The sequence below is a fragment of the Centruroides vittatus genome, unplaced genomic scaffold (assembly GCF_030686945.1).
Source record: "Centruroides vittatus isolate TY-2023 unplaced genomic scaffold, ASM3068694v2 contig_799, whole genome shotgun sequence".
Lineage (NCBI taxonomy): Eukaryota > Metazoa > Arthropoda > Arachnida > Scorpiones > Buthidae > Centruroides > Centruroides vittatus.
The window spans coordinates 2,327,744-2,355,388 of NW_027122516.1; the positions used below are offsets into that span (position 1 = coordinate 2,327,744).

The 27,645-nt window shown below is 27.2% G+C and overlaps 1 protein-coding gene across 1 annotated transcript in view; it reads left to right on the forward strand.

The window, feature by feature from the left end:
- RhoGAP93B (MyTH4 and RhoGAP_KIAA1688 domain-containing protein RhoGAP93B) overlaps positions 1 to 27,645 on the forward strand; it is a 58,213-nt gene that overhangs the window by 12,930 nt on the left and 17,638 nt on the right. Inside the window, exons 3-7 of the mRNA XM_067278265.1 lie at positions 12,674 to 12,812; positions 14,038 to 14,133; positions 19,163 to 19,252; positions 20,220 to 20,458; positions 20,534 to 21,534. Coding sequence (XP_067134366.1) covers positions 12,674 to 12,812; positions 14,038 to 14,133; positions 19,163 to 19,252; positions 20,220 to 20,458; positions 20,534 to 21,534 — 1,565 coding nt within the window. The remainder of the gene's footprint in view (positions 1 to 12,673; positions 12,813 to 14,037; positions 14,134 to 19,162; positions 19,253 to 20,219; positions 20,459 to 20,533; positions 21,535 to 27,645) is intronic.

The following is a 27,645-nucleotide window of genomic DNA, read 5'->3' on the forward strand; positions in this document are numbered from 1 at the left end:
GGAAAATGTTTAAAATTGCTTTATTTATTTATTTTATTTCTTTATAAATTACTAGAAAAGAAGTAAAAGAAATAAATGACATGAACTAATATCTAAAAAAAATGTTATTTAGTGCAAAATTTATTTAAAACCATTAGCAAAATATGCTGCTGATGATGAAATTGTAGTTTAGTCTCTCTCTCAATATTTTTTGTGAATATTTCATTATTTTATATATATATATATATATATGAATTATAGAATAGCTATATTTTTTATGAATTAAAAACAATGACTTTAAGTATAAATTTATAATAACAATACTATAAAATAAATCCTTATATTTATCATAATTCTTCCAAGTATTTGGGGTGAAGACCATTATGGTCTTGCAGAGTTTTCTCTCCTTAGGCTAACCAATAGATCTAGATCCTTTTGGTTAGTATATTAGTATTTCCATAGGTAGTTTGTTTTGTAAGCTTGTTAAATTAAATAAAAAATATATTATTATTAAATAAATACTGTTTAATTATTAAGAGAATACTTTTCACAATGATGATATAATCTATTACTTATTTAGTAGTATTCATACTATTTTTGGAAAATTATCAAGTATGAATGATAATGTAATTATCAAGGACATTACCATATTAGTACAAAACTTCTGCATCATATTTTATTTAAAATTTATCTTTTATTTAATTTACACTGTAAAATGATTATTTAGATTGCTTAACATATTTATTTCAAAAGTTATTCTAACAATTTTGTGTTAATCATAATGAATTGAATTTATTTAAATGAATTTTAACTATTTAAGTACACTTCCAGGAATAAATAATTGGGGAACTAGAGGAACATACTGAAAAAATTATGATGCATTTTTTTTTTTTTCCCAGATAGCATTAGGCCATAGTTTAAGTGCAAAAATAAGTAACAGTAGTGGAAGCTTGCATTATATATACTGTAGTTTATTTTAGTCAATAGTGTCTTTATATAATATATAGGCACTACTTAGCCACCTCATAGCTATGGATCTGCTTGAATATAATATGATAAATTAAAAAAAAATATATATAAAAGTTTTAATGAAATGAAATGAAAAAATAAATAAATAAATTGAAATGAGATGACATTTTAATTTTCTATTTATCATAGTCTTTTTATTTTTATTTTAAAAAAATGTTTTACTATAAAAAAGTTTTGTTAAATTTAAACTGTTTGGATTATTAAACTAATTCCTTTTATACTTACATTTTGTATACCTAAATGAAATAAGTGTATCATTTATGCTAAATACAGTAGACCCTCATCACATTACGCATGTTGGGAGACAAACTAAATGAGTGATATAACCAATGTAGCTATCCATCTGTTTTGTCTATTTTAAATCTCCATGCCGACTTGCTTTTTTTTGTGGATTGTATTTCATAACTATGGTGCTTTCAAGTTGTAGATTAGAATAAGATAATACTTTTTTGCCAGTAGAAATCCAATGGCAACTGATTTTTGAAAAATTATTGGCTAAAGTGACTTATATTTGGAGTACCAAAAAAGCATGATATAGCTGAACGAATGATATAATGAGGGACAACTGTATATTATCAGGAATTAGTAAAATAATCAGTGGTTGTAACAAATTTTGAAATATTTCAACATTAAATGCTTTCGTTAAATGTTAAATTTTTGTATCTTTAATGATCTTTAATAAAGAACACTGATAGAAATGAAATTTACTACTTTGGATTTTATTCTTTCACCTATGCTTATTTGTCATTATAGAAAGGTATATTATCATCATAAATTTATTGAAAGTTTAAAAGTTCTATAAGTATATACCTTAAGTTATTCAATATAATTAAACAACATAAAATAAATCATTAATTTAAATTTATATCTAAGAGCTTAAGTAAACTTTAAAAAAAAAAAAAAAATTCCTAAAATTTATTTGGTTTGGTCGTTATCAAATATTTAGTATTCAAAACTATTTATTTTATAACTACATTTTGACTTTTCAAAGAGCTATTGTTTTTATATTAGGTTTATATAATAATCTGGTGTTACTACAGTTTAAAAAAACATTTACTTTTTAAACACAGTTTTATAAACATTTAAAAAATGCTTTTATTTAATTTTCTATCATATCCTCAAATCTTGCAACTTGAATTTCACTCACTTCTAATTAAGATAGAAGATTGAAACTTTGAGGACATATCTAAGGCCAATAACAATGCATTTTAATGATGTTTTAAGGGGTGGCACACCCCCATCATTTATCTTACCCAAAAACTTGATAAACATAACTAAAAGTAGAATTTTATCATGATGTGTGCATGCACTGTAGTAATGAATATAGATGTGATATATCTCTACCATTTCCCACCATCCATCTCAAAAAACATGACTAATACAAGCATCTTTTTTTAATTTTTTTAAAATATATTAAAATTATTATTTTAAAATATGGAATAATAATAATCTGAAGTTAGAAATGAGAATCAATATTTATTTATAAAATTAATAACCATTGTATAATTTCTTAATAAGCATAATTACCATATTTTTCTTTTTTTCTTTTAAACTTTATTTATTTCACAGATTCCATGTTTTTAGCTAAAATATTAAAAGATATTAACCTGTAATGCCTCTGAATATTCCTTAGTTGATAAAATTATTCATATAAGCAGTTATCTAATGATTAAATTGCTTATGAATGAGGAGCAAACTGAAATTTTATACCAAAATATTTTATGTCAACAGAAATCAATTAAAAGTCAGTTTGAATATTTGATATATAATAACTCAATAACTGTTTTATGGTTCCATAAACATAATTATATATATATATATATATATTTTTTTTTAATTAAAAAAGAAAGTTGGTTTTAAATAAATTTTTAATTTCAAAATAACCAGCAAGCTTATGAAGATACAGTAACACGGACTTTAATTATTTACTATAAATTTATTTATGACATAAGCATATCTATAATTTGACTTCATAAAATATTTGTTTATGAATTTCTTCCATCATTCTTTATGTAAATAAATCATTAAGTTCATATAATGCAATGGAAATGCTTTTTCTAATTTATTAATGAGTGAATCTTTCCTGAAGGTAACTCTTACAAATCATTAAGATTTACACGTAAGCAGTCATCCAACTTGATTTTATTAATATTAAACAATCTAATAGCTAGATTTATTGGATTATGTTTGGGTTACTAATTTAATTAATAAATCTTAATTTAGGAAAATTATATAGTTAAATAATGACCAGAAGAGAGAAATAATAAATTTATAAATGTTTCGTTAATGTCTTTATTTCTCTTCTAACTGAAAGAAAAATTTCGATATGTCTAAATTAGAAGTGTGTAATTTGAATTATATGAGAATAGTCCTTTAGTTTCGTATATAAAAGTAGAAGCGATTGATAAACAGTTGGCTATCATTATTCAGTTTATGCCTATTATATTTAATTATATAAAATTCCATTGAATAATTCTTTTTTTATTTTTAAAGACAGGTTTTATATTTTATGAATTTTTCAAATGAACATTTATTAAAATATTAATCATGAAAAAATTTCTATATAATGATCCAGATGATCTGAATTATCAGGCTATAATAAGGCTAAATTTAATAATTAGATATAAATTAATTTATCTTGAGGTAGGTGGTTCAGCTGCTATCTCATGATAATAGTTATTCTAAATTAACAGTTCTGGAAGTAAAGATCTGACAGAGATCCTGATAGTGTAACTGACAATGCATCTGCGTGGTAAGCAGAAGTTGTGGGTTCAAATCCTGCTCCAGACCGATTCTTTTTTCCAGAAATTCTAAATTAAAATTAATTTATTATAATTACCGTATTTTACAGACTATAAGACGCTATGGACTATAAGACGCACCTTAATTTTTAAACAATTTTTTAAAAAAATACTTATAAGACGCTACGGACTATAATATGCACCTGAATTTTGGAGGCAATTTTTCGAAGAAAAAAGTGCGTCTTATAGTCCGTAAAATACGGTATTTAAACTAAATCTTCTACCATAAGCTGGAATTTTTATAAATTATGTATAAAAACACACCTTTTCATAAGTTTCCAGCACTTCTAACAAACATTTTCAGCTTGATTTACAGGCTTTCTTCAGATTAGAAGCCGTTCTAATTAGAAGGAGTTATGCTGTGTTTCAAAATGGAACATAGCATACTCCTTCAGTACAATGTATAGTTTTTTTCTAGTGAATTGTTAAATTTTCACTTTGGATACAAGTCACTACTACTAATGTAATCTTTATTTTAATTAAATCATTCTTAAGTTCTTCTAATTAGAGCAGCTTCTAACCTGAAGAAGGCCTGTAAATCAAGCCAAAAACATTCATTAGAACTATAGAGAAGTGCTGGAAAACGTATGAAATGTGTGTTTTTTAATATAATATAAATTATAATTAATAAAATTATCACAAGATGAGGGTTTAACCACCTACTTGTAGACAAATTATTTTGTATCTAATTATTAACTTAGCCTTATTATAGCCCGATAATTTGGCAGATCATCTGATTTTGATTAAAAATAGGTTTATGTAGTTGCTTATGTGAATATTATTGCATTAAATACTATATGAAAAGAGAATAGATTATGTACACGAAAATTTTGACAAGAGAGTATTTAAAATTATTGTATTTCTATTTTTTTCAAGTATTTATTAAATTGTACTGTTTTCTCTTCAGAATTTCAATTGAAATATGATATGCGAATCAGAACGAAAATGAAAACTCTAGTTTATGTTGGAAGTTCTTAAAGAAATACTTAAAATAACCACTTCATTATGAGTTGTTTTGTTTCATTGCGACTATATTACATCTGTTCATTTTACAAATTGATATTGATTCAAAATTTTTTGAAAAGAAAAAAAACAGTTAATGTATCTTGTAATGCATTTTCAGTTTTCTCATTGTAAAAGCAGTTTATAAAACTAAATAATGAATTTTTAAATTAATTGTTTAGTAGAAAATCCTTTTTAATTTTACTTTAATAATTTTTAATAATAGTTATCCTACTTAATTTTATAGTTGCAGTTTCCTTAAATTCTCTTAAAGTTGGAAAATATAACTTTGGATGCTTTTTAGGATATGAAATATAATTTCATATTCTAAAAAGATATTAAAGATATTTATTCTAGTGGGTTTTATTTGAGGAATAAAACCAATATAAAATGATTTATAAACAGGATTGCCTTTATTCTGTGAAATACAATGAATTTCAACAGCATTTCTGTTGTTTTCACCTCAAACAACATTATTTTTAGCTTTTATTCATTAACTTTTTTATGATAATTTAGTTAAAACAGAGAGAATTCTAGGAGCTGTACACTGAAGTCCTGTTTAAATAACAGCTTAGATTGTTATAAACTATTCTTTGAAATATAATAGAGAAGTCATGAAAGAGCAGATGTCAATAAAGTTGTCTGCAAAGAAGCAGATGCCAATATAATCATCTGCTCTTTTGTTGAATGCACAGTTTTTATATTTCTTTGTCTGGTTTTAATTTAATACTGAAAAGTAGTTAATGTCATTATTATTTAAAAGGCTTGGAATCATTGCTACTAATTATTATCTTGTAACTAACTGAACTTTTCTTGAATCATTTTAAACTTTTTCATTGAAAAATACTTTAGTAATTATGATTATAGACTCAGATAAAAAGCTACTAGTAATGCAAGGTTAATGGCAAATGGTAATTACAAATATAATACAAGCATCTATTAACCCAATTTTTAGATTAATGCAAAATGATTGCTAGATTACATCAGGCTATAATAAGACTACTATTTAAAAATCAAGTAACAAGCAATTTCCCTAGAGGTAGGCATTAGGTGCCATTTCGGGAGCCTGGAGAGTTGCAGTTTAGCGGGATGGCAATAGGTGCCATCTGCGGGAGTTGCAGATTCGAGTCCTGCTCCATGCTAATTCTCTTCTTCCAGAACTCTCTAAATTAATTATTGAATATTAATTTAATTACAGTTATTAAATTTATTAAGAGATGATACGTAATGCTTACCTCTAGGCAAAATTACTTTGATGTTTAATTATCAAATAGTAGCCTTATAGCCCAATGTAATCCTGTAATCATTTTGTAAATGATAATTTAATTTTTAATCTTATCTCTTATGTTTTATTGATATTATTCAAGATAATTAATATAATACTTTATTACAAAATTATTTAATTTTCTTTTTCTTTAGAAATTTTCAAGATTTTCAAGAAATATACATTCAGACATAATGATTTAAACCTAAAATTATATGAGAAACTAGCTTTCAATTTATTTATGTACTACAAGATTTATTGAAAACTTTATCATGTATCATTTGATAAAGATCAATGATGTTTGTATTTAATTTTTCGATGCTTGTATTTTAAAAATTAAGGTCATTGTTATAGAGATTATCAGTAGTAGTCTTTTCTTAACTTAATTTTATTCTTAAAGACAATCTAAAATTGAGATCAAAAATATAAATTTCAAATAAAAATGGCTTTTTAGATGCAAAATCCAAAACAATAGCTTTCTTTGTTTAGACTTATATTATGAAAACGAGAACTAAAAATAAGAAAGAAATTAAATTTTTATAAAAATATATCAAAATTTTTAAAATTTTGTTTTAGGACTTTAAAATTTATAAGGTTTATGATACAATTATGCTGTAATTACTCTAATAAGTGTTTTGGAAATTTATGTTTTGAATAGGACAATTGTATTGTATCATAAGGATATAATAAACTGTCTGTTATCTAAGGTAGGCAGTGAAAGAAGTATTATTGAAATGAGACATTTTATTTAAATACAACTTCTTTCATTAGTTAATTGATACAAATTATGAAAAATTTTTAACTTCAGATTTATAAAATATGATCTTATTGTTTATTTATCTTTATTAAAATATGATTATTGTAATGATTTATCAGTTCAGCATTATTTGCATTACGTTTATTATAATAATTGTCATTAAATAAATATATAATTAAATAAATTGAAATTGATATCTTCGCTTTTTAAAAATTGCAGGTTCAAAAATATTACCAGCTACAGAATATTTTGATTATTAGCTTTGTTTATTCTGTTTGGCTTTCTCAAATCTTCCTGTCAACATTTCAAAAGTACAAAGTCTATAAATATCATTTATTTTCCTTCTTAACAGAAGTAATTTAAGTTTGTTTATTTGTATAATCATCATCAATGTAAATATGTGAACTGATAATGCATAACCTAATCTTCAAATACTGATTTGATAATATGTTTCAGAGTAATAACAATCTTTATATTTTAATATTGAAAGCTTTTTATTTATTAATAACTGTAGAAATTATAGTTTCTGTAAATATAACATATTTATATGACTGTATTAAGGTGCCTCCACACATTTGCTATTTGCCGAATGCTGAACAAACATTCAGCCAATACAAAGTAATGTGGATGATTTATTTGCAATTGGTATTCAATATTTGCCATTTCCCACTTCTTGTTGTTATATTATACCGAAATCAAAGGAGACAAATAAGCAATTATTTGGTAATCGGCAAAAACCGAATGTGTGGAGCTTCTTTTACATATTATATATAGCTGTACTGTACATAATTTTTTTATATTTTGAATAAGATCTTCACAGCATTTTTACCAATATTAACTAAAGATTTGATATAAAATGTTTTTTTTATATTATATCAAATGAAATTTTTATTCTATGCTTCAATCTGTAAAATTTTAGTAACTGTTAATAGCTAAAATAAACTTTTGTTTGGGATTTAAATTAATTTATAATAATGTTATAGTACAGAAATAAATCATTTCCAGTTTATTTTTTTAAAAAAATCCTTTATCAACTTGTTAATTATTAAATAAACAACTCAGCAGCTCTCTTACAGAATTCAGAATGTTGTGACTTATAGAAGAGAGCTGTTGAGTTGTTTATTAGAGTTCCACAATATTTCAAATAAGTTTAAGGAATGATCAAAAAGACACTTGAGATAAATTTGTTAATACTTCAGTACTGAAGAATCTAAGATTTAAGTTAGATATGATAAAATTATTAATAATTAGAATAATAGATAAATATTAAAAAATTATCATCATCTTCACTCTGAGATAAAAGTTTAAAATAATCTTTTTAAAGCAGAAAATTTTAATATAAATTTAAACACTGCTAGCATTTTACAAGTAACCCTTAATATACCATGTACTGTACGTCAAAACCGCACATATTGAAGTTAACAATCAATGATAAATAAAGTATTAAATAATTTATGAATTAGGTCATTGAGAATTTGTCTGAAATTGTAATCTTTACATTTTTTTTTGTTCAAGTAGAGTAAACGTATGGGAAGTGAAGAAATCAGATTTAAAAAAGTTTATTGAAGAATTATTAATTAAAGATTTTAGACAAAATATTGCATAGTTGCATACAAAATGAAAACAAATCATGGAAAGTAACATTAAAGATTGATTATATAGAGTTTACACTAACCAAAAACACCGACAAAAAAAACTCATAAAATCCAGCATGCTAATCAACAAGTGGCCACATCTTTGAATGTACATGTTCCATCATGTGGTTCCAAGATCGAACAATATAGCCTGAGGATGTCCACTTAAGATGGAAGAAAATGTTTGCTGGATTTTGCAAGTTTTTTGGTTATTGAGAGTGTAGTATTTGTATTTGTAACCAGTATTCAGTGTTTGTCGTTTGTATCCCTAAAAAAGAAAACCATAAATTAAAAATTTTTTAAATTGAGCAAATATTTATCACATATTTTCTGCAAGTTGCTGCCTTATTTTTTCATAGAGTTTTCTGTAAAGGCTGAAAAATTAAAATATAATTGTTTGCAGAAATTATACTAAATACAAAATAGAAATCAAACTATCCAAATAAGAACTATGGTTTACTTTTTCCTACTAATTAATGGTGAACAGGAGTGGGTGAAAGGATCACTTCAGCATTGCTAGCTCTGAACTCTGTCAATCTGATAACATTGATATTAACCCACAAAGTGTTGCACAAAAAAAAATTCATAGGTCATTCACAGTCGTTTTGAACTTTTTTAGGTGTTTTCTCCTGTCAGGTGGTTGACAACCATTTCATGTCACTATGATTTATCTTGTGCACTCTTCATACATTAAGTATGTCCAATTCCTGATATTGTTGAACCAGTTCATTCTTGGCCTACCCTTGCCTCTTTGCCCTTCAATCATTTCCCTCTAGTAATAGCTTTTGTAGACTTTGGTGTTGCAGTACATGCCCCAGATAACTCACTCTTCTTTTCCTTACTACTACTAGTAAGGTTCTTTTTTGATTTGCAGTTGCCAGGGTATCTTCATTTGTTCTTCTTGCTCTCCAAAGAACTCTCAGTATTCTTCAAATCGTCCACATTTTAAAAGCATTTTAAAAAGGACATTAAAAATATAAAAATTATTGTTTCTGATTATTTTATATTTTTATAACAAACAGAATATCTGAAATTTGTTTTATCGTGAAAATTATTTCAAATGAAACATATTAAACATCAACATTAAATTTTATTTAACATAAAGTAAGAAATATTGAGAATTTTAAAAATTTAATATTTAAAAAGTACAAAAAAAAACTTCACTAAAAATGTAATAAAATACTACTTCACAACACTTGTGTGATTATAAGATATTCCTAATTAAACTTCAGTCATTATCGGACTCTGGAACACTTTCAGATGCACACTGGACACAAGTCACAGTGGTATGTTGTTTTCAAATGAAGCAATGACAGATGTGACACTTTGTCTTTGATTTTTGGTTTTGTCTCCAATTACAATAGCTACATCATCATTGTCCTTTGCTAGCTGCTCGAGGCTGCTTCATCTCTTCTTCCAGTCCTAACATTTGTCAAATGTTCCTTTTTAATTGTTGAAGAAGACCTGGCTGATGATTGCATTCTATCAAATAATTGTGGCATAGTTTCTTCACAAGTTTTTTTGAGATAATTATGCCTAAGTAAGTTGAACTCTTGATGTTTGTAAACAATAAAGCTGCTGTTTAACCCAGTAATGTTTAAAAGGGTAAGCAGCCAATGGTTACTGGTTCTTGCTACAGAGTATCTTGCCATATATTCATCAACTACATCACCTCCCCCTTTTGTAAAGTTATAAAATGTAAGAATGAATGGCTTTTTAGCATTTTCTGATTCTGGGTCAATTTCATCAGTGCCCTCCATTGTAGAGAGGAGTGGAACAACTTTATTTTTGGGGGGCTGTAGGCTATTAAGTCACTCTATCTTTTAAAAGCAAATATACTTGAGTTTACTGAGAAAAGTTTGTGTTTGTAAACTCAGGAGTGATTTCTCTTGTTTTTCTGTCAGGTTCTAACTAATGTCAACTTCTGATCCTTCAGAAGACATTCAGCTAACAGTATAGGAGTGTAATTATCATTGGTCACATTCTCTCCAGTACCACTTATCAGCTGAACAAGTCTTGATACTACAACTAGTCCTGAATTTCCTACTTTAAAAGGGCCCCTGGCTGCTGCCCCACATACACTTCTATGTTCATGGTATAAAAAGTCTTTGCACAAGTATGGCAAATACCTTAATACCATACTACACTGGTTTATTTTTTACATATTGCCTAAAACCACAATTACCTCTGAATATTTCGAGCATCTCGTCAATTGTGAGGAATTCGTTTACTGCAAAGTTAGTTTTACACTTTTCCACAATATTAGACTATACATCACGTATTGGGGCAAGCTTGTCAAAGTTTTGTCCCTATAGCCTTGTTTCAGCATTATTGAATCTTATAGATCTAATCAGAAACTTGAACCTTCATATATTTGTGCAGTTACGAAAGAATTCCACTCCAGTTCCATCATATGTCCACAAATCATACAAGTTCAGGTGTGATGCTCTATGAATTTTCACTTTATAGAGAAGACCAATAAAAGTCTCTATTTTACTTCTTGACGTATCACATGCATCTCATTCCTGTGTATAGTTTGAACATATTTTTTGTGTACTTCTCAATGTTATCCAAAATTTCATTTGTAAAATATAGTCTCCAAGCAGAAACAAGGTGAATTTGCATCATTTTGTGCTTTTGCACGTAGGTGTCTAACTAAATTGTGATCAGCTGTTTGTCTATTATGGGGAGGACAGAGAATCCCCCATTCAGTTTTTTTTATCTTTTCCTGTATACTCGAGCTTTATTTCAAGTTTTGCTTCTTCATCTTCAGACTGCTCTTACATTGTATTCTGTTCCTGTTTATCTACATTATCTTCTACCTCATCATTGGAAAATAACTCAAGTGCTAGTGCTTCAATAGTGGGTTCATCAACAAACAAATGTCTTCAAATTGCACCTGGATTTTCTTGTCTTTCTTCTCTACTCTTCTCCTCTTCCACAATTTCTAATATTCTCAAAATTCTTTCTTCTTCTTTTCTGTCCATTTAGCTTAAGACAACAATCACTAAAAAACTAAGTGTATATAAATAATACTAGTATAACACAATAACAAATACTAATACTTTTAGCTACAAATACTAATACTAAATACTAATACAAATACTAATACAATAACAAATACTAATATGTTTAATACTAATAACAAAATGTTAAGATTACTATAAAACAAGCATATGCAATAGGTTGTATATGATTGAAAACACCAGGTGTTAAGAGAAAGTCATTTACTCGGTAACTAAATAAATGGCAGTTACAGAAATGGTACAAAAAGTCAGTGGACGAGTCGATAGAAAGGTGCTGAGAAGATGGAAGTATACATTATTCAGGTTTATGAAAATGATAACAAAAAAACAAAAACTGGCCAAGTTCCATGACAGGTTAAATTTCTCTTGGAACAGACTTCCAGCAATCAAAATGTGCACTGATTAAAATGGCATATATCAAGGGTTACTTGTGTATTAAATGGCTATTGCCTTGCCATGATTATATCTGCATTTGCAGTTGTTCATCCACTCAGAAAAATTCATGGATAATTAAATAATAAATTTTAAAAATTTAATATTTTTCTACAAAATTATCTTACAAAAACTTGAAAACATTTGAGTTAATATTAAAATATTTTCATAATGTCTTAAGCAGATTTTTGTGGAAGTTCTATGTTGAATTCAAAAGCATTGTGAACCTTTTTACTAGTTCATCAAGCAAGTATCTCTCTGAATTTTAAAATATTTTTCTGAAAATTCAAATATTTATTACACAAATCAAAAGGTTTTATCGTCTGGTAAAATCTTGTTTACTAAATTTCCCATATAGTGTTTTTTCCCCTTTTGTGTTAAATTAAACATGCTGTATGGATAAGGAGGATTAAACACACAGTTAATGATAAAAATTTAGTTTTGTATTATGATATTTTTTTACGTTTATATAGTAGGTTAACCAAAAACAAGGCTAATGGAATTTTATTGAATTTCTTCTATTTACCTACTATTTTTTAATTGTAATACAAAATAAACATTGATTAACCTATGAATTTATGCTAATTATAAAACTAAGTTCCCAGAATTAAAATTCATTATCATGTATTGTAGTTTCTGTTAGTATTGATTATTAACAGCTAAGAAAATTTTTTAAAATATATAATCACGACAAATTATTCTTAAAATGTTTATCATTTGAATTGTTTTTTTTCAATTTTTCATTGCAGAAAGAAAACAGATGACAACCAATGGTGGGAACTATTTGACCAAAACACTTCCAGATTTTACTATTACAATGCCACTAGTCAAAAGACAGTATGGCATAGGCCTCAGAACTGTGATATAATTCCACTGGCTAAACTTCAGGTAATGAAATAAAATTTACAAATTAAAATATTGTTTTAAATAAATTAATGAATTTTTCTATTGCAATTGTCATTAATATTTTAATTCATACTTAAGTAAAAATAAACTTCTTATAAATTAAAATATATGTATATTTTAATGATATTTTACAGGCAAATTTTATGAGCTATTTTAATATTTATTTATTGAATATTTTTTTATGATTTATTAAAAAGGTATTTAATAATAATAATAACAAATCATTTATTTCAGGTATATTCCTGAATACTGAATAATAACTCAGCAATTGTATTAGTTAACGAATTACTGTTATTATTTCAGTACAGAATTAGTATTTTTATAAAATAATGTTGCCTTGCATAAATGCTAATATCATTTATTGTGCTTGTGTGTGTATATATATATATATATATATATATATAAATTTTATTAAACAGAAAGAAATTAAATGATTGAGTTATGTTGTTTGTTTTGCTATAATTTTGTGCATCTAATACTGGTTAAAATCTATGTTTAAAAATCATTTTGATAGTTGTGCAAGTTAATCAATGATGTGGGTTATCGGCTGTTTTTAACTTTGTGAATTTATCATACAGGTTTTTCTTTCTCTAAAGTTACTAGGAACATTTTTAGAAAATATGAAAAATCCTTTTGTGCACCATACACATTCATTTGCCATTGTGATTTTTTTTCATGAAAGCACAAAACATGTGTATAGGTATGCTTCACATTGAGTCCTCCTATTTTCCATACATCAGTTTTTGTACAAATTTAAATTGTACTCATACAATAGTCCACATTTTAATTGATAAATTTTTAAGTAGAAATGTCTAATAGTATCTTAAAAGTTGATAAGTTTTCAATAATTTCACCACTCTACATAATATCTGTCTGAATTATTTAGAAGGTTCTGTTTACAGTAGAAGCTGAGTGATCAGTTTTCAAACTCATGTCAGTGGATGTGTTATTTCCATTTTAATAATTTTTCTACCAGTGTAGGTAATATGCCACCACAGATTATCCATGCAAAATTACAGAATTTATAATGCTTGCAATATGTTCATTTTAATATTTAAATTATATGAAACTAATTATCTGATTAAACTATAACTTTTTTCTGTTTATATATTATCAAATTTATTAATGGTGATAATGAAAATCTCATCACACGAATCTTAAATTTTGATACAAATGTCTTTTAATAGAAAGTTTTTTTAATTTACAGACTCTTAAACAAAACACAGAAGTACAAGATGATGATGGTTGTAAATCTGTTGTAAAGAAAGAATCTGTTGCAACTCAGACTTCATCTAAAGGACTGGTAATTTTTATTAAATAAATATTTAGATATTTAATAGCAAATTTATAATTAAGGCTGTGTTCAAAAAATTAATTTCCTCCTTTTAAATGAAAAAGTTAGTAAAATGTGTTTTCATATTTAAAACAAAATTTTTGATATAAGCTTAAAATTTATAATAAATATTTTTAAAAAAATATATTACTAATCATGCTTCATTATTTGTTTATATTGAATGGCAGACATTGCCTATATTTATAGAAGTTGGTTTTATCAGTTTGTTTTTTCCTCTAATTCAATATTGCACTTATTTTTATTTGTATCAGTAATTTTATGATTCAAGCAAAAAGATATAAATTTTGAACTGAAATTAAAAAAAAAAAATATGTAGAGAAATAATGTTCATAAAAGATTTTTGGTTAATGTAACCCTTGGTGCCAAGATGGCGGCTCGTCTCTGATTCCAGCAAGGAAACAGTGGGACGCACGTTCTAACCTAGCCTAACCTATTCTAATAATTTGGTTGCTAATAATTATGGTAATTTATTAGAATAGGTTAGGTTAGGTTAGAACGTGCGTCCCACTGTTTCCTTGTTGGAATCAGAGACAAGCCGCCATCTTGGCACCAAGGGTTACATTAACCAGATTGTTACTATGATACAAATATATTAAATGTTTTATTATTTGTTATTGAGTAAAGATTTTTTGCTTATAATTAAGAAACTTATATAAACAACAGCAAATATTCATTTATATAATGTTGAAAAAGAACATTCTTTAGAAAAAAGTGGATTGTATGTTAATATTATTATATAATAACTTTTGATTAATTATTAAACTGTTTTACTTTAGATTCACACTAAGATTACATTTAAGGCTAACTCAGTTATATTTCAAATTTTTCTATCATAATTCTAAACAGTATTTTTAATTCATGAAAGTTAAATCAAAAATTCAACAAGACTGAGGTATAAAATGGAAAATTTTATGACATTAGATTTCAATTAAAAATTTAAATAAACATATCAAATGAAAATAAATTAAATTTTTCAAAATTTGATATACAGTGGAACCTTGGTATACATCTGCTTTAGAATACGTCCAATTCGGAATACGTCCTGTTTGGACAAAAATTTTGCTCGGTATAATACGACTTTTGTTCGGTATACGACTTAATTCAATTATACGCACTATCTATGAACAAGTAGCACTATCGGTGTACTAGACCAGACTAGACGTTCGTGGTCCCACGGTTTATAACTTTGTTAAATTTCTTCTGATTTTAATTTGTAGGTAAAATTTTATTATTTTTATTAATCATGAATTGCAAAAAGGCAAATAAAAAGCAACGGAAAACTAAAAAAATGACTAGAATCACAATGGACCTGAAAAAAGAGATTGTAGAGAAATATGAAGGTGGCAGGGGTGTTCGAGATTTAACTGTTGCATACCGTATTCCGAGAACGACGATATCGACAATCGTGAAAAATAAAAGCATTATTAATTCTGCTAACATTGCCAAAGGGGTTTAATCAATTTCTAAACAGATTATTAGTATTAAGGAGAGTTTGATTTGATTTGATTTTGATTTAATGATTTAAATAATATAATACAATATACTGTAATAACTTTAAAAAGCTATAAAAAAATTTATTTTTTTATTAATGTGCTCAAACGGTGTTTAAATTATTTTACAACCCCATTCATATATCATATCAAGAGATTTTTTTTTTACATGAGAACGGATTAATCATTTTTACATTACTTCTTATGGGAAAGGTTGGTTTGGTATACGTCCTATTCAGTATAAGTCCAAACATCAGGAATAGATTAAGGTCATATACCGAGGTTCCACTGTAATTTTATGTTACAAATAAATTACAGGTATCCCTCGTATAACACTATTGTTATGTTCTGAAAAAGTGCCATATTATGTGAATCTGTGCTATATGAAACAAAGGACTAATACAAAACATAGGGTTAGGTTCCAAAAGTTAACAAAAGTATACTATTCTTCTTCATTACTAAGAGAAATATATTTATTAAAACAATCAATAATTAATTAACAATTACAAATACTGTATTATGTGTGAATATTAATTTTAGTTAAATGAAGACATTATCTTTTTACTAAGTATCATCATCTGAGTTTTTTTTGTTGTTGATATTTCTGATCAAGATCAGTTGTCATTTTTTTTATTTTTACCATAGAAACGTGTTCTAGTGGGTTGCATTTGTTCAATTGAGGATCAAGCAATTTCTTTTCTGTGTGAATGTGTGATTGAATACCGAATTGTTTAAGTTGGAACATTTCGAGTACCAAGATACAACTGTATTTCATTCATCATTTTTACAAATTATTTCTTATCAATGATTAAAAAAAGGTTAATAACACTTACCTAAAAATGTTTATTTAAATAAACTTCACTAAATATGAAGATTAATCTATAAAAACAAAGCACAGTGATAGTCTTAAAGGCTAAAGTCTGAAAGCGACGACAATGACACCCAGTTGATAGGGTAGATAGGACAAGGAAGAAAAAAATTGCACTATCAGTTTTCATTAAACTTGACAAAAGGCACAAAACAAATTGAAAATTTCAAAATTCTAAAATTCATGGGCAAATTTGAGATAACCCTCATACTTACTTGAATAAAAAAAATTATATATCAAATAAAGGAGTTTGCACTTAAAAGTTTTGAAATTTTGTGCAGAGTATTTCTCAAATTCTCAAACCATGTTAGAGCAAAACTGTGTGTAGAAGCATCGTGTTTTATGAGGGATAACTGTACATAATTTATATTTGAAACTGATAATGTAAATATATTTTTCTGTAAAAGTAAATTTGTCATTGTCAGATGTTGTCATCATTATTGTATATCTACAATAAATATATTTATAATTTTAAAATCAATTCATGTAATATCAATAATGTCAGTCTTTCAAGTTAAATGATATTATTAAAATCAAATGTTTAGAAAAAATTTTGTAAAGTTTAAAATTTAAAATATAAATTCAATTATACATTACCATGAAAGTCCTCTAATCTGGCACTCGTGGAATTGAAGTGATACTAGATTACTGGATTCTCCTGGAGTGAATGTTTAGACAACAGAATTATTTTTGTAATTTCTTACTGATTTTTTACAAAAATATTACTGAAAACACAAAATAACTTTCTTCCCTGTGTATTTTATCAAAGTTCTTTTTTGTCTTTATGTGCTTCCAAACAGTTGTTTGCATTTTGCATTTGTTTTTCATATGACTTGTGGAATCATCTTGGATGTCTGCTTGCTTGTAGCAGTGTTCCTTTTTTATATAAAAGTTCAATGTGATATGTAAATGTGTCACTTAAAATGCATTGAATTGAAACCTTCTCTCTGAAAATTAAACAAACTTTACGATACATTCTGTTTTTCAACACTAGGAAAATTGTATTGTTTTATACCATTATCATCTGTCTTTTGTTCATATGGATTTATAACATTTAAATAATACAGTAGAGCATCAATTATCCGAAACAATTAGGGACTGGGATTGTTCAGATAAATGATCATTTGCAAAAAATATATTAAACACAAAACTGTAGTGTATATATTTTGAATCACATGTCTTACAAATTCATACTTTACATAAAGTAGTTCATTAAAGTAGGCCTACAGTTTAGGTTGGCAGGGAGGGAGAGAGTGCTGCAATGCCACAGCACTAGCAGAAATTTGAATTTGCCAATTGGAATGCTTTTGGTTAACTGATGTTTTGGTTGATCATTATTTGGATAATCGATGCTCTAGTGTAATTGCATTAGTTGAATCTTGCACAACTGGCTGTTTTTATTAATGTGTAGCCACTCCTAAATTTTATCTTGAAATAGGCTTGTAACTGGATTGTTCTACGGGTCAATTCCGAGAATAATTTATATGCTATCGCTATAGCTTTCTCCAATAACAGAACCAAAAGAATCTTCTTCAGACAAATATTTTAGAAGACATTAATTTCTCTATGACTTTTGTAGAATGAACTGTCAGTTCTATTCTTCATTGATACAATGGCATAAATACTGCATTTTTAATGTTGTAAACAAATTGAAATTTAACAGTGTTGCATTCCGAATTTGATAGCTTTCAAACAAAAATTTATAAAATGCTATTTTATTAAAGTGTTAAACCACAGATGTGTTTACAGTGTAACCCCAATATATGAGCATATTTTATTCCTGAAAAATCTCTTGTAAACCAAAATCTCATAGATAGGGATGAGCTTATCTATGCTTGAAATTTGTATCTTGTTCTAACATAATATAATCTTTTTGACATGTTTTCTAAATAACATTAAAGTGCTACAAAACACCTATCAGCTAATGATTTAAGTGAAATAAACTAAATATATTTGAATTCTCAATTGAGTTATTTATTGGTAAAAAAGGAAGAATTATAATGAGAAAAGCAAATATGACTTAGGTGAAACAAATGCATAAACTATCATTTTCATACCATTAAATAGAGAAATACTTGAAAGTTAGTTAAGAAAATAAGTAAGCTGAAAATAAATAAAATACACTAAAATAAAATTGTAATAGAAGAAATATTTGTAATGTAGAAAGTTTACTAAACTGTACAACTGCATTAGAATAAATAGCATTATTTCTAGCAAATGAACAAAAAAAAAAAAAAATGGAGACTGGAATTTACAAACCATTTAATCAAAGCAGTAACAAAATATTCTATGAGATTAAAATTTTCATGAATATTGGTTGGTGTTTGTATCAAATAATTTGTCTTGTAAATGAATGAGGGATAGCAATTCACTGTATCAAATGCTTATAAATTTGTGTGTTTGTTTGTTTGTTTGTGTACTATATATAAGAATAAGTTAATAATAATAATAATAAATATCTCCGTCAAGTACCATTTCAATTTCTGATGTTGCACTATATAGAAATAGATTTTTATATTCGATACATAAATACATGTTAAGTATACTAATTATAAGTTTACAATATATAGAGTGTAAATACATACAATTATACAGTAAGTAATATATAAATACTTTATAGGATGGTCATGTCATAACTGGTAGAGTTAATAATACAAGCTGTGCCTCAACACAGACCAGTCCTGTTTCTTCTCCCCATCAGCATTGTAAGGTAAGTAAAATATTTGTTTTAGGAAAAATATAATGTATATATTTTATTAAGTTAATTATTTACTACTATTAAAATTTTTAATGTATAATTTGGAAGAAATGTAAAAATTTAAGTATAGTCCACTCTACTTAAAAAACTTGACCAGCAATTTTTAACTTTACTATCAATTCTCTGATTACTTTAGAGGGAGAAAAAATTGATTTTAATACAACAGTCTGAAGTGTATTATTATATTTCAGAATTTTACTATTAAAAATTTTGATGATAAATTGTTTAATTTCGGAACAAAACAAAGGACTTTGAAAAACATATTTAACTTTCTTTTAGACATTTTTTAAAATAAGATTGTAGAAGTTTTAAATTATTAACCAAATATGAACATAAAAATACTATCATCAATGGTATATGTTTATTATAGTAACTGTATAATGATACCTGCTCCATTGGTAACAGTTTTGTATATTCATATTTATAGAGTAACTTTAAAATTTTTTTATCTTATTACAATAAATTATAAACTTCAACTCTATCTAATAATTTAATGTTATTTATTTATTTAATTTTTTTGTGCTTATATGTGATAATTTTTGTTAAAATTTTTGCTAATAAAAAAATTATAATAGAGTGACTCATAAGTGATGATAATTCTTTAATTTATTCCATATTTCAGAATTATTTTTCTAACAGATAACAAAAAAAAGAAATAATCAAATGGTTGTTACTACAGAAAATAAATAGTTGAAATATAAAGCAAAATGTATGTGTCATACCTATTAAAAATTAATTAAAAAGTTGAAAGAAAATATTAAAACAGCTGTAAATCAGCAATCGTACTAAATTTAAATTTGTACAATTGCTGATTGCAATGGCTCTGTGCTACACGCAAACAAAATTTAAATAACTAGTCTATTTTAAAATTATTGAAATTGCAATATAATTAATAAAATAATAAATAATTTTTAATTAGCGTCATCACCATCATCAAAAACAGTTGTCAAGTCCTCCATCACCTCCAAATGTTTTATCTCCAAAACATTTTATGGAAGAAAATATTAACAATGAACCACAAGCAAAACGAGATAATCAGTTTTCTCGCGAATCCCGAAATGCTCCCGTTTCTCGTTCTCAAGATTCTGGGCGTTCTAGTGATTCTAGTTGTTTGTCACAAGGTCCAAGTTTTGAAAGTCAAAATCATCCAGGACATAGGTACTCATTGTTATAAATCTTTACAAAAACAAATCACAAATACAAGTTTAAAATTTTTAAACTATTTATTTACAGAAAACATGATTCTTGTTGTTCTTCAGAAAGTACGGGTTCTGGTAATCATCAAAGTCTTTTGCCAGAAAATTTGGACTTCAGCCCTGTTCAGAATGGGCTTACATTTGACATTCGGTCTTCCTCTAAGCAGACAATATCTAATGATTTAAATAGGCATCATCCTGAATATGATCATCATCCTGATTTTGGTTCAAGAAGACAATACAGTGTTGATTCTGCAACCCGTATTTCCAGAAGTAACTCTTCAAAAATTTTTCGAGATGGTATTGGTTATAGTCCTAGCTTGCAGTCGATGGAATGTACCCCAAAATCTCATAGAAAACATGAAGACTATAATGTGCAGAATAATTTTAATGTTTCCTCTCATCATAATAAATCTAGTGATAATAGATATCCACCTGATGGACTCTGCACACCCTTGACAAGTCGGAGAAATTGGTCTCGGACTGGGTCTCGTAGCACAGATAGTAGCATGTCCAGCCCACAAAGTCCTCTAGTGCCAAATACAGATGTACAGGTTATAAGAAGTGTCGATGGTAGTTTATTAACATTTAATGATATACAAGGTGTTCATCACGGGAGAGGATCCAGTGATAGTTCACCACATTCAATGGATTCTTCGGGCCGCGGTGTGGACAGTGGCTTATTATCTCAAGAAAGTCATATGTCTTTAGATAGTCAACAAAAGAGTACTTCTGAACCACCTACTTCACCCAATTTAAGGACAGGCCATAGATACTCAAAATCACCATTGGAAAAGGAAGGAACAAAATTAAGAACTTCTCATAGCAGAGAAGGCAGTGAAATATCACTGGGATCATACTTTTTTAGTGCATTATGTAATGAATCTCAAAAAACTAGTGCATCGCCTCAATTAAATGAACAACCAACACCTTTGTATAGTAACTTAGATTATCCATCACTGTGGGATCGAAAATCAGATAATCAATCTTATTTATTACCTCTTCAACATTATCTTTTGGAGCAAGCAAAACTTTCTGGTAAGTATTGAATTATGTAGTATTTTATACATATTTGAATATTAATTTTTTTAGTTAATAAAATATATATAGTTTTGTAAAATTTGATTGAAAAATTTATACAAAGCTTTTAATTAAAATTAATATTTAATATAATTCTGAAAAAATTAAACATTTGATAGAAATAGTTTACAAATTACTTAATAATTATTATTACACACCAACGGTATTCTTTCAATTAATTATTAGAATATCACTTACATTTACGTTTTCTTGTACGAAAATATAACTGTGATTGATTATATTATAATTAAATTTTATAAATTATATTCATTGTATCCATGATTGAATTATCAATATTACAGATTTAAAAATAATTTTTTTTTTAAAGTTCAAAACAGTAGTTCAAAGCATTACAAACTAATTTAATTGTAAAATATTATTGTTATTTATAGAGGAATATAAAAATGGATGTTATTTTACTAATAAATATTTTTATTTTAACTGAATGATAATACATTATTTGTTATATATATATATATTTATATATTTACTCATAATAATTCTTATTCTTGTGAAACTATCTTTTCAAAATATTTTTTGAGATGCAGTTTGTAACAATGACAATTATCATCTATCTGTTTCTGAAAATTTATTTTACAATATACAGTAGAGAGTCGAAAGTCGGAATCAATTAGGGACTGGGGTTGTTCCGATTACCCATTATGTGCGAAAAAATACACGAACCTGTCCGATGTTGAAATTTTTCTCCGTTGCGTGTCGCTTCGTGTTGAATTTTCATCGATTTTAAGCCTAACGAAAATTTTTATAATAATAGTCGAGGCTATCGTATCGTTAAAAATTATTTCTGCATTTTGTACAAACAAAATAAATATATTGAAGAATATAAAAACATGAAAATTATACTCTAGAAGTAAATTTAGTATCAAAAACGTTCCATTCAGCACGACACAGTCCGACTGAAAATCGTTCCGATTACCGGCGATTCCGATTACCAGTGTTCCGATTAACGACTCTCTACTGTATAATATAAAGATTGATTGTATTTTAGTTGAAATTTATATGTAATTAATTTTTGTGTAATTTGTTTTAACTATTACAATTAAATAGAATATTAGTCATCCAATTTAATTAATTAAAATGATACCCAATGAATATAAATTAGCATTTTTAATTATGGTAATTCCCAGAAGATACATAAGTTATGTATAATTATCAAAATGTTTTAAACATCAAAATATTAAATACTAGAAATTATATTCTCAAAATAACATTTATATCAGTCTACTTACTACCAGTAGAATTTATTAATAGTTTCTTTTCACAGGGAATTCTTACTAACAGTATAAGGTCTTCCTGTTGTTATCTTAAGTTGTTCTAGTAATTTCAACAGTTTTTGATTTTAAGTAGTTCAATTTTCCCAAAGATTTAACAATACATATATAAATATCATTAAGCCTGATGCGTTAATAGTAAACCAAACGATCACCATAATTAATCAGGCCAGTTAAATGCTATTATTAATTATTAAGAAATTTGGTACTGGAATGTTTGGTTTATTTTAGATTTAACAATAAATATAGCATATGAATATTTAATGAATTAAACTACAGTTGAGTTCGCATAAGTCACCATAGGTATAACTCGACACCATTGAATAAGTAGTCAGTTTTCTGTGGTCTCAGCTGAATTACATAGGCATTAATGTTAAAAAAACTCTGGTTTACTCGACATCATTTAACTCTTCACCACTGGATAAATCGACGTACTTTTGCTCTTTCACACCCAGACGTCTGATAAGTGACTTCCCTCCTGAAAAAATGAGTTCACACCACAGTTTACTGTGCAGTGTGAACTCATTTTTTTCAGGGGGGGAATCAACTTATTTATTAATAAGGCATTTTTATTAATATGTATATAACATTTTATGTATTTTTATATATAAAATAATAACAGATAAACAAAAAGAAAGTATACAATCTATATCAACAACACAGCAGAATCCGATTTTGCATTTTCTCATGTCATGCGTTATTTGTAGCACGTGTTTCACATTTCTGTTAGAAATGAGTGTCGGAAAGCTAACAACACTTATGCTGAAGGAAAAATATGAACTTGTATCTGAATTTGAATGTAAGAAAACTTCGCAAGCCAAATTTGCAAAACAAAAAACCTTCCATGAACAACATTGGTGGGAATCCTGAAGAAAAAAGAGCAAATTAAGAAACTTTTTCTTGGATCTTCGTTGCGGCTGTCTCAAACTCCAGAGAAAGTCGCCGTACGAAGATGCTCTAGTATGTTGGCTAAAGCAAATTCGTTCATCGAATCTTCCTGTTTCGAGGTTGATATTGAAACAAAAAGTGATGGAATCGCTGAGGTACTTGGAGTAGAAACCAACTTTAGTGCCAGTGATGGATGGCCAGAGAGGTATATTGCACTACTGTATTTTCCTAATTGCAGTTTTGTGGTTTTTTTCAACTTTGCTTTAGTCATCATATTGGATAACTCGACACATTTCCATTTCCCCTTGGGGTGTTGACTTATGCAGACTTGACTGTAATTCATTTTTTATTTGTTAATTAACACTTTCAGTCTATTCAGACAAGCATAAATTTTAAATTGATTATAGACCAGTGGCATGTGGTGACATTTGATGATAGGGAAGCTGTGTCAGCCCTGGATAGAATCATTGGAAGCAATATTTTGGTGTGTAGCATAACTACATGAGATTGGTGCTCTGTAAAGCGCATGCACAAATACATATAATCTCGCTGCTTTACATGATTCAAATATTTTCGCCATGGAAGCTGTCCCATATTCGACAGCACTTCCATTGGAATGAAATATGCATATATGAATTTATATTCGAATATATCATTGTTTTTCACATGTATATAAATTTGTAATAAGATACATAATGTGGTTATAATAAAATATTAATTTTAATTAAAGTACATTAAAATATGAAAATAATTGCACAATATGTATTTATATTTTAGAAAATACAAGGAAGCGGTGCTTTCACAGCTTCCATGGATGGCACGCCACTGTTATAGACTCATAGTATTACAATAGTATATCAGTTGCATAAATATTATTGATGTTTAAGAACTTACAATAAGTATATTTTGTCTGTTTGTCAGTGATTAAAGCTTATTGATACAAATTAATACTTTAGGTAGATATACTGATGTGAATATATAATTACAAATTAGTTAAGCTACATACTGTATTTGTTGTAATAAAGCAAACTTTATTACAACAAATACAGTAGAACTTGGTCAAGAAGTTTAATTTCAAAGTTCCATTTTTTTCCTCATTAGAGATATGTAAATTTTTATGATATAAAATGTTCCCATTTAAGAAAATTTTCCACTTAAGTAGGCAGAAATCATTGTCTACAACCAGAAAATGGGCTCACATAAGAAGTTTTTCAACTGAATCCTATCAAAATTTTACACATTTAATTGCATTGGGTAAATCAAAATAATTACAAAATTTCATGCACTTCCTAATATATGTCATTTTGCACTTGACTTTGAGCTACTTTCAATACAGCAGGGTTTAAGCTGGGAAAAAATTTTCTGTAGTATTTTAGCTAATTTTACTACAAAAGTTGTAGCAAAATTTTAGAAACCATAGCTAAGATTTATTATTGGTGAGGCTGCCCATAACATTACGCAAATACACGTATACCTCATCTTACGTCAGTAATTGGTTCCAGGAGAGGCGACATAAGTCGGATTTACTTGTTTCCAAATTTACTTATCACTAGGCTAAACCACAAATTACGATTTCCAGTTTTGTATTTTATTTATAAATGCATTTTTAATAATATATGGTTAGTAAGAATTTATTTTAAACTTACAAACAAATAAATTTTAGTTTTTAATACAGTACAGAAAAAAGTAATCTAGATTTACGAATACATGTACAGTACATACTTGTAAATGTACATGTTTACAATTTTGTGATGTTTGTAGTACCAAATTGTAAATTGCGGACTCTTTATTTGTGAGTGTGGTTTCTCTAAGATATAAAATAAGATAATTTTTTAAGGTTAAATAACAAATACAGTTATTAAAATTATTTTGCGATAGTAGAAAATAAACTAATTTATGTTAAATTCAACAATATCGAGTGGCGCCGACAATGATGTCAAATGGTAGATATTGAAACTACCGTGGAAAACGCCAAAAATGAGCATTTAAAGGCGGCTAAATAAGACAACAACACAGAAACACAGATGTTTTCATGTTTCGTTCCCTAGGATTTATGATGATTATATTAACATTTACTGTAAATGTACATATTTTAATATGATTTTATGTGCTTTTAATGCTTTTCTAGTGATATTATGACTTCAATATTTGTAGTGGACAGGTGTAAAGTCGAATAAAATGACTTTGGAGACTTAAAAATTTTTATTTGCATGACTGGTAACAATGTTTCTGAAATTCAAATTCTCCATATTAAAATGATTTCAAAAGAATGTGGATAAAATCCATAGGTCCTGTCATTTTAGTGGTATAGCAAATTTTTATGGTGATCAATCTTTAAAAGATCTAATATCAGTAGGATTTGATGTTTTCAGTTTACTTTTAGACATGCTTTCAAACAGTCCTATTAGAGTTTGTGAATTGTCTTGGGAAAATAAATTACTAATTTTTCTAATGAAGTTAAAGTTGGGTTTGTGCTATTCAGCATTAGGTGCATTATTTGGAATTCATAGAACCATCATTAAAACATATTTTTTATGAATTAGAAATTATTTTTATTGCAACACAAGATTGGATTATTTGGCCAACAAAAGTATCTATTAAGGGTACATTACCTCAGTCATTTAAAGAAGATCATCCTGAAATAAGAGTAATCATTGACTGTACAGAAATTAAAACTGAGAAGCCATCATCAGTTCAACATCGAGTTCAATTTTATTCCTACTATAAATCTGCTTATACTATAAAATATTTAATTGGAATTGCCCCATCAGGACATAACTTTTCTTTCTAGTGGGTATGGAGGAAGAAGTACAGATTTGTTTATAACAAATGATTGTGGTATTCTGCAAAAACTGGAGGGGGGGAGATATTGTTATAGCAGATTTCAGAATCATCATCAACCAGTTTTGAATGTATGGGTTCAGTACTATTTTCTTTAATGTGGCCTTTTTTTGTAAAGAACTTTTGCTACTGCTAAATGTAAGCTGTGAGCAATGCACACTTAGCTGTTTACATTGACTAATCCTGACACTTTTTTCATCACTGCAGCTCCATTCGTGACAATTGAAATTAGGTTGTTATAATCAACATTGAGTTTTTTTAATTTGACATTTAAAAGTTCAATGCATTTTTTAGCACACACAGCGCGCACATCACGTGGGTGAATCGAAGCTAGATTTCAAAATTTGTTACTTGCATGTAGATTAACATTCATATATCGATGGTTGTTAAGTGATGTCCATTTGTCACAAGATATACTGAAAGATTCTCCTCAAACTTTTCACTCCGATATATCTTTAATAATCTCAATCTGAATTTTTATTCTGAATTCAGTGATCATCTTTTTAATTGAATGAGGAGATTTAGGTAGATTTGCATATTCGCTTGCAGAGAAAAGTTCGTCTTATGTCTTTTGATGTGCAAAATTTGGATAATGGTAGTCTGTTAACTGAAGCCAAACGAGATAATACTGCAGGCAAAGACGCTTAACTACGTTTTTCAAGAAAAAAATTTATTTTTTTTTATTAGATTCACTTTGTGCACTGTTTCTGCTGTCTCCTCAGATTTTCTTTTTAATAAGTTTATATCATGACATCGTACAAAACAACTATGCAGTCTGTTAGTACTTCCTCTGACTGCTTTGATTGTTTTAAAGCACAGTTTGCAAACTCCATCATCTCTTTCTCTTTTAAATGCGAAAACGTGTATGTCGGATCTTCTGTGCTGCTTTCCTGTAAGCCTAGAAGTTTGACAATGGTGTTTGGAAAGTCAGTGGAATCGTGCTTGACATTCCAAATGCTATTGTCAAACTTGTAGGCTTACAGGAAAGCGGTGCTGAACATCCAACGAACAAGTTTTTGCGTTTAAAACTTCAGTCTCATCCTCGCTA